The sequence below is a fragment of the Peromyscus maniculatus genome, chromosome 17, assembly GCF_049852395.1.
Source record: "Peromyscus maniculatus bairdii isolate BWxNUB_F1_BW_parent chromosome 17, HU_Pman_BW_mat_3.1, whole genome shotgun sequence".
NCBI classification, from domain to species: Eukaryota; Metazoa; Chordata; class Mammalia; order Rodentia; family Cricetidae; genus Peromyscus; species Peromyscus maniculatus.
Genome location: NC_134868.1, coordinates 2,351,811 through 2,359,669, shown reverse-complemented (window position 1 = coordinate 2,359,669; position 7,859 = coordinate 2,351,811). Strand labels below are relative to the sequence as shown.

The window sequence follows — 7,859 nt, the reverse complement described above, 5'->3', positions numbered from 1 at the left end:
CCTTGGCCTGTGCACAGCACGCTCGAGCCAGAACCACTTAGCCCGGCCAAGGGGCTGTCGGAGGACTGCAGGGCTGTCCAGCCTGGACGAAAGGAGACCCTGTGCCCACCCCACCTTTAGCTCTTCTGAGCACTCTGGTGAGCCCATTCGGTCTCCTTGGGAGCTTTGGTATGGCAACCTTAGCCTGTGTGACAGACCAGGAAACTGAGGCTCACATCTCTATATGGACTTGAATTGCAGACCCAGCCTCTCAGTGCTTGAGAATAGAAATGTCTCCCTTGGCACACACTCTGGCAAAGTCCTTGGTGTGTTGAGACAGGGGCTCCCCATGCAGCCCAGGCTGGCCTGGAACTCATGACCTCCTGCTGCCTCCATCCTGAGTGCCTAATCGCAGGCTGCAGTACCCAGCTGGCTCAGATCAGCTGACTAGAAAAACACTCCCAACATCAACACCGCCTCAGCGGCCGTGGTGGCGGCACACGCCTTTATTCCCGGCACTGGGGAGGCAGAGACAGGTGGATCGCTGTGAGTTCCAGGCCAGCCTGGGCTACATGGTGGTACCTTGTCTCACACAACAGGACAAGTCCTTATAAAGACCTGAGCTCCATCCAGCACTACAGAAGCAGGAACAGAGTCGACTTGGCGGTGCCCAGCAGCCCAGCATTGCAAAGGCCAAGGGGGGGTTCAGATTCCTACTGCGCTGCGTGAGGCGGGCTCCAAGCCTCGTTTCTGTGACAGGCAGGCCGCACACTAACCTTGGTCCGTTCTGAAAGGGATGGGGAAGGCAGAACCAGGACCAGGACACTCCCGTTCCGTAGCGTCACGATGGAGGCCCGCAAAGAAAGAGTCTGTGAGTCCTACAAATGGTCCCCAAGCTGGACTCCGGCTTCGGCTCAGGAGGATGCCCGCCCGCATGGACAAAGGCCGGGTCCACCCCACACTACACGAACCCAGCTTGTCATTCCAGCACTAGCTCAAGTTCCTGTCATTACTGCCCTTTGTTTTCCCAGACAGGGTCTCCCCCTGTAGCCCAGGCTGTATGACCCCCTGCCTCAGCCTGGAAAATGCTGGGGTGACCAGCATCACCAAGCTGGGCTTAAAAACAGCGCTGTTCAGGGTGGGCAGGTGGGTTGGGGCAGGCAGAACAGCAGGAGAGAAAGCCCCTTCTGTAGCCAAGGGGGCAGTGCCCACTGGCTTAGGGGTGATCTTGGACACATGCCCCCCACTAGGACTTACCCGTGACCTTAGCCCCCATGCTGACATCCTGAGGGGACCCCAGGACACAGGGTGTCACCAGCAATGGCCAGGGCTGACAGGAAAGTGCACAGCTTGGCGGTTGGGGCCCTAGGGTCCGCCCTCCCTGCTTGGCCTGTGACCAGGCAGAGGCTGCGGCTGACTTGAAGGGGGGCCTTGCCTCGTGTGCCCCGGGTCTGAGGCGCTCCATCCCGCACGGCCAGTAAAGACTCACTGGGAGTGCGGGCAGGCCTTTACCCAGCCTTCAGGAGGCAGAGGCAGGAGACTCGCTGGGAGTGCGGGCAGGCCTTTAGCCAGCCTTCAGGAGGCAGAGGCAGAGGCAGGAGGCTCGCTGGCAGTCTCAGGCCTGCTTGGTCTACAGAGCGAGTTCCAGGGCGGCCAGGACTGTACAGAACGACCCTGTCTCAAAAACCGAAATAAAGACGTGGAGTGACCAAGCCAAGCGCTCAACACGGCTGAAGTTTCCTCCAACGGGAGGGCAGGAGCCGTCGGAGAGGGGGCGAGTCGGGGGGATGTTTAAATGCACCCCCAGGACTCCAGGCCGCCGCCTCCCCTCCTGGCCTGAGGTACCCCGAAATCAACAAAGGCGAATCAAAGCTCCGACCGGGAACCGAGGCCCCAGGGGTGAGACAGGCGCGTGAGCGCCTCCTCCTCTTCCCCTTGGTCACCCTCCCCCCGAAAGCACGGACGGGCTTCGCGGCACAGGCTAGCCCAGGAGCCAGCCCAGCGGCACAGGCTAGCCCAGGAGCCAGCCCAGCGTCCCGGAGCCACCGAGGCCGGAGCCGACAGCCGGCACCTAGGTGGCGCTCGCCCCGCAGATGAGCAGTCCGGGCCCGCGCCCACGCCCCGCCGGGGAGATGGGGGAGGGAAGGGCTGGGGGATGGGAGCGGGCCAGGCCCCGCCCACCGCCGGCCCCGGCGGGGGAAGAAGGAGGCGGACAGCCAAGCTGGCGTAACGAAGACTTTACTGAAAACACAAAACCGGCGAACCAAGAATTACGGAACAGGAATGTGGACTCGCAGCAAAACAAAACCAAACAAAAAGAGGGGGATAGTGTCGGGAGGAGGGGGAGGAGGAGGGAGCGCGGAGGGGGAGGGGAAGGGGAGGAGTTTTTTTTTTCTTCTTCCCGTTTCTTTAAAAAACCAACACAAGGAAACACACACGCAACACGCAACCAACGTTTGTTCCCGAGTAGAAACATAAATAGGGCGGAATCGGACACTCCCGTTCTCTCTTCCAAAAGGGAAAAAAAAAAACCAAAAAAACAAAAAAGGAAAGAAAGGCAGAGCGGAGGCTGCGCGCCTCTAGGAGCCCCTCCTCGGCGGCACAAAGGGGCTGCCGGGGCGCGGGCTTGTGCAACACGCGCGAGGCTGGGGAGACAGAAGTGGCGCGAGGGCGGGGGTCGTGCGCTCGGGGTCCCCACCCGGAGTTAAGGGGGGTCCAGCTTGTCGAGTCCGGGGGCACCGAGTCTCGAAGGAGTCCGGGGCGCCCCCCCACCGCAGCGAGTCCGCGCATGCGCCCCGCGCTCAGGCTCAGTACGCGGGGACCTGGTGCTGGGGCAGCAGCTGGCAGCCACTGTTGACGTGGCTGAGGACTTTCTGTTTGAGCTGCGCCACCTGCTCGCGCAGCAGGCTGGCGGTGGACGCCAGCTCGGTGTTCTGGCTTTTGAGGGTCTTGACTTTCTCCTCCAGGCGCGAGATCCGCTCCAGCTTGCGCTTGCGGCACTTGGAGGCGGCGATGCGGTTGCGCAGCCGCTTGCGCTCCGCCTTGATGCGTTCCTGCGTGTCCATGTCGATGGGCGACAGCGGAGGGCTGTCGCCGAAGCTCGGGACGTCCGGCACGGTCTGCGGCTCGTCCTTGAGGGCGGCCAGGCGCGGTGGATGCGGAGGTGGCGGCGGCCCGAGCGCGCCTGGGGGCGGCGGGAAGGGCACTGGCTCCGCGGCGAAGGCCACGGTGGCCGCGCCCCCAGGGGGCCCGGCGCCCCCCGCGAAGCTGCTCAGGTTGGCGTAGACGGGGGTCTCGGTGGCTCCGGGAGTGGCCGCCAGGTCCCCGGGCGCGGGGGGCGCGGGGGCCCCCGATGTGGCCGCGGTGGCCGCGCCCAGCTGGCTCTGCTTGTGTAGGTCCTCCAGCGCCTTGACGAAGCCCTCGGCGAACTCCTGCTCCTCGCTGGCCGCCACCTTCGGGTAGAGGAACTGCGTGCTGGTCGGGGTGGTGGTGACCAGCCCGTTGGATTGGATGATCAGCCTCTCCAGCTCCGGCGACGCGAGCTTGAGCAGCCCAAGGTCCGGCGACGCCAGCAGCCCGTCGGGGGCGCCGTCGGGGCGCAGCGCGGAAGGTGCAGTGGCCGACCCGGGCTTCAATCCTGCCGCTCCCTGCTCCGCCAGGCTGAGCGTCAGCGCGTCTTTCTTCAGCATGCTGCTCGTCGGGGGCGCCCCGGGGAACGCGCGGCCCGGGGGCGCGAAGCCACCACCGCCGGGGGCCCCAGCAGTACCGGCGACGCTCGACGCACCCGCAGCCAGGCCGCTCAGCGCCTCCTCGCCGTAGAAGGGCGTTTCCATGCCCGCCTCCCCCGCCGCGCTCGGCCCCGGGGCGGGGGGAGTGGCCGCGGCCTCCCCGGGGGGCCCCGTGCGCCCCCCCGTCCGCTGCCCGTGCTGCCCGGCTCCGCTGCCGGCCGCTCTGGCCCGCGACGCCCGCGCGCACCCTTATAGCCTCGGCCCCCGCGATGAGCTCACCGCCCCCGTTCGCCATTGGCCCGAGGTGACGTCGTAGATTTGCATAAAGGGGCGGGGCCCGGGACGCCCTCGCTCCGTGGCTGCTGCGGCCGCTGTTGCCACGGGCGACGCTCGCTACATGGCACAACAGCGCGGGGCATTGTGGGTTGACGTCATGGGGGTGGGGCTGAGCGCGGCCTGGCCGGGTCACCACGCCCGGCGTGGCGTGCGGGGCTCGGTCTCCGTCCCTTTCCCCTGCCTCCGGTCTAAGCCTTCCTCTCCTCTCTCCCCGCTCTCCCTCCTCCCTCTGCCTTTCTGTCTCTCTGACCCATCGTCCGTGTGTCGGTCTCTCCCCTCGTCTCAGGTCTGGCACTTCTCCCGTGGCGTGATGGGCCGGACCTCACGGGAGCCACGCCCTCCGCGAGGCCACGCCCACCAGCGGGCACGCCCCCGCGGAGGGGCCGGGCTCCGGGCTGGCAGGTGCGGGCGGGCGGGGAGGGACGAGGGAGGGCGGCGGGGCCGTGGAGCCCCCGGGCTGCTGGGGCGCTTCCTGCCCTTCGGTCCCTCAGGGGAGTGGAACCTGCCTTTCCAGAGGGGCTGCTCCAGGCAGCCGCCAGCTTCAGCGGGCTTTCTAATATCTGTGAAAAAGAAGTTGAATCTTTGTTTTGGGTTTAAGTTTTGGGTTGTTCTGAGACAGGGTCTCATCCTTTAACTTCTGCTCACCGTGAACTCACTTTAATTCCCCTGCCTCACCTTCCCAAGTGTTTCAATAGCAGGCCTGAGCCACTTCACCTCGGCATGAAGTTTGTGGTTTGGTTCGTTTTACATTGGACTCTGTGTGTGTGCATGTGTGTGTGTGTGTGTGTGTGTGCGCGCGCGCGCGTGTGTGTGCATGTGTGTGTGCGCGCGTGCGTGTGTGTGTGTGCGCGCGCGCGCGCGCGTGTGTGTGTGTGTGCGCGCGCGCGTGTGTGTGTGTGTGTGTGTGTGTGTGTGTTCGCATGTGCACCTGTGGGGGTCAGAGGCCAGCAGGTTGGTTCTCTTCCACCCTGGGATTCCTGGGCTCAGACTGTCAGGCCACCCCTCACCCCCACCCGCACCCCCACGGCCCGGTTTGGGTATTTTGAGACGGGATCTCACTCTGTAGCCCAGACTGACTTCTGAACAATCTCCAACCTCAGCCTCCCGGTCCTGGATGATGGTGTTTACCACTGGGCCTTGCTTCCAATATGCATTTGATTTTAACTGTTTTGGTTTTTTTCAAGACAGGGTTTCTCTGTGTAGCCCAGGCTGTCCTGGATCTCACTCTGTAGCCCAGGCTGGCCTCGAACTCACAGAGATCCGCCTGCCTCTGCCTCCCGAGTGCTGGGATTAAAGGTGTACACCTCCACTGCCAGCTTGATTTTGACTTTTAGGACAGGCATTTGCTCTATACCCCAGCCCACCAAGAACTGAGGGCAACCCCCTGCCTCCGCTCAGCTGCTGGAATGACCGCCCTAGCCACCTTATCCCCACATGGTAGTTGGGTCTCGGGTTTGCTCTTTTGAGTTTTGAGCGTTTTTTGTTTGTCTTTCGAGACAGAGTTTCTCTGTGCAGCTTTTGGTGCCTGTCCTGGATCTCACTCTGTAGCCCAGGCTGGCCTCGAACTCACAGAGATCCACCTGCCTCTGCCTCCCGAGTGCTGCATTAAAGGCGTGCGCCACCACCCCACACGGTTTCTGTTTTGAGAGATGGTCTCCCTTTCAGCCCTGGCTGGTTTGGGATTTACAGATACCGGCCTGGCGATGCTGGAAGACCGGCATGCAAAGGTGGTAACCCAAGCTGGCCTCGAACTGGCAATCATCTGCCTCAGTTTATCAAGTGCTGGGTGACAACCTAGGCACCTTACCATGGCGTGAAAGTTCAGGGCTGAGCTTGTGGGTTTTCTGAGTTTATTTTGAGCCAGAATTTCCTGTAGCTCAGGCTAGACTTCAGAGCTGATCCCCTGCCTCCACTTTCTGAGTGGGAAGACAGCTGTGCCCCACAAAGCCAACCTGAGCGCTCCAGCGAGCCTCTGGGCAGCCATGGTGGTCGACGTTCTGACCTGGCCCTGCCAGGGCCTGGGGTGCGTCCCAAGTGGAGCTGGTGAAAAGATCCCGCCTGGTAATTACCCCTAATTAGTACGGTGTGCCCGCCGGGGTGGCTGGGGTGGGGGAGGGGCGGGCCCAGCACACTCGGGCCCCCTGACCTGTGACCTCTGGGAGCACCAGGTGGCGACCCAGCTCCTTGGCACCTCAGGCCTCCACCTGGTGCCACCGCACACCCAGCCTTCCCGGCCGCAGGGAGCCACACACCCCGCTGGGAGTCCCTGTTGTGGCGGAGGAATCGTCCAGAACGAGGGGCGGCGCCTCCCCGCGCCACACGAGACCCTTTCCACCCCGGGCCTGGCGTTCCGCGGCAGATCCCAGGCTGGGCCCCCGGGCCGGGCCTGCTGCTGCTGCTGGCCCGCCGCCAGCCGGCCCGGGGCGCCAGTCCCGCCCCTGCCCGGGGCCGGTGCGGAGCTGGGGACGCCAGAGGCTCCGCCCTGACCTTGGGCCTTGGCCTTGGCCGTGGGGGATGGGCTGGCCCTGTGGAGGCGGCGCCGGTTGGAGCTGGTGGAGGACCTTTCCGTGAGCCTGCTTTGCTATCAGCCACGGGAGCAGTTCTGTAGTTACACGGAGACTGTGAGGAATAGTTACGGCTGCATAGTTCCTTGTTTTTCAAGACCGGGTTTCCCTGTGTCGCCCTGGCTGCCCTGGATCTCGCTCTGTAGACCAGGCTGGCCTCGAACTCACAGACCCGCCTGGCTCCTGCAGGCTGGGATTAAAGACGTGCGTCACCACTGCCCGGTGTCGTGGATTGCGTGTCTGTGGGGAGAGCATGCGGAGGCCGGTGAAGGACCACAGCTTGAGGGTCTGCTCTCTGCCGTGTGCGGGTCTCAGGCCCCCGCTCGGCAGCAAAACCCCTTTCCCGGCAGGGCCGCCTCGCCACCCCATCAGTCACTGTTTAATTTTGCTGTTTGGAGAGATGTAAACGGCGAGTCTTGGGTGCGCTTAGGCTCCCTAAAATATTCCCACTCAACCTTCAAAGCCTCAGAAAGTCGGGGTGCGGGTTGGACCGGAGCCCGGCGCCTGGTGCCTGCCCTGGAAGGGCTGCGCAGGGGCAGTGCCCACTCAGGGCTGTTTGCTTTCTGTCTTCCCTGGGCGGTGTCTGGGGAAGGAAATGACCTGCCCAGGGTGCCACAGCCCCGGCTGCAGACGTGCGGCCCCCACACGGAGCCTGACGTCTCGGGAGCCTGGGTTCGAATCCCCAGGCTCTCAGTCCCTGTGCTCAGTGTGAAGATCATCAGCTTCATGAAACGGGAAGACCCAAAGGCGGCCCCTGGGAGGGGCTGAGGCAGGGGACTGCCCCGGCGGGTGGGGGCAGACTGTGGGCACGGTCCCCAGGTGGCTGGGCCCGTGGGGCGGCCGCATTCCTGAGGGTCGGGTTACGGGGAAGGCCGCGGCCTCCCGGCCCCTCCCGCTGCTTCCGCCGGCGCCGGGGACTGCGACCGCAGGTGTTTGCGCAGCCGGGACCCACGTCCTGTTTCTGGGTCGCCGCCAGCTCCGTCCAGCCGCGTAAACCCTTTAAAAAGAGGAAACGCAGCGCGCCCTCGGCTTCCCCACCGGCCCAGGTCTGCATGTGTGCCGACGCCGGGGCTAGCCCTTTGCCGACGCCGGGGCTAGCCCTTTGCCGACGCCGGGGCTAGCCCTTTGCCGACGCCGGGGCTAGCCCTCCCCGCCGCCACCCGCGCGCGCAGCACTGAGACGCACCTGCCGCCTCCCTGGCCCGGGAGCTGCCCCTGTCCAGGAGTCTTTTTTGTTTCTTGGCCATCCTACC

At 64.4% G+C, this 7,859-nt stretch overlaps 1 protein-coding gene across 1 annotated transcript; it reads right to left on the bottom strand.

Moving 5' to 3' along the window:
• Positions 1-2,649: 2,649 nt before the first annotated feature.
• On the bottom strand, positions 2,650-3,941 carry Jund (JunD proto-oncogene, AP-1 transcription factor subunit). The gene has a single exon (XM_006989149.4). It carries the CDS (start codon positions 3,810-3,812, stop codon positions 2,787-2,789), a length of 1,026 nt encoding a protein of 341 aa, XP_006989211.1. The 5' UTR covers positions 3,813-3,941; the 3' UTR covers positions 2,650-2,786.
• Positions 3,942-7,859: the final 3,918 nt, after the last annotated feature.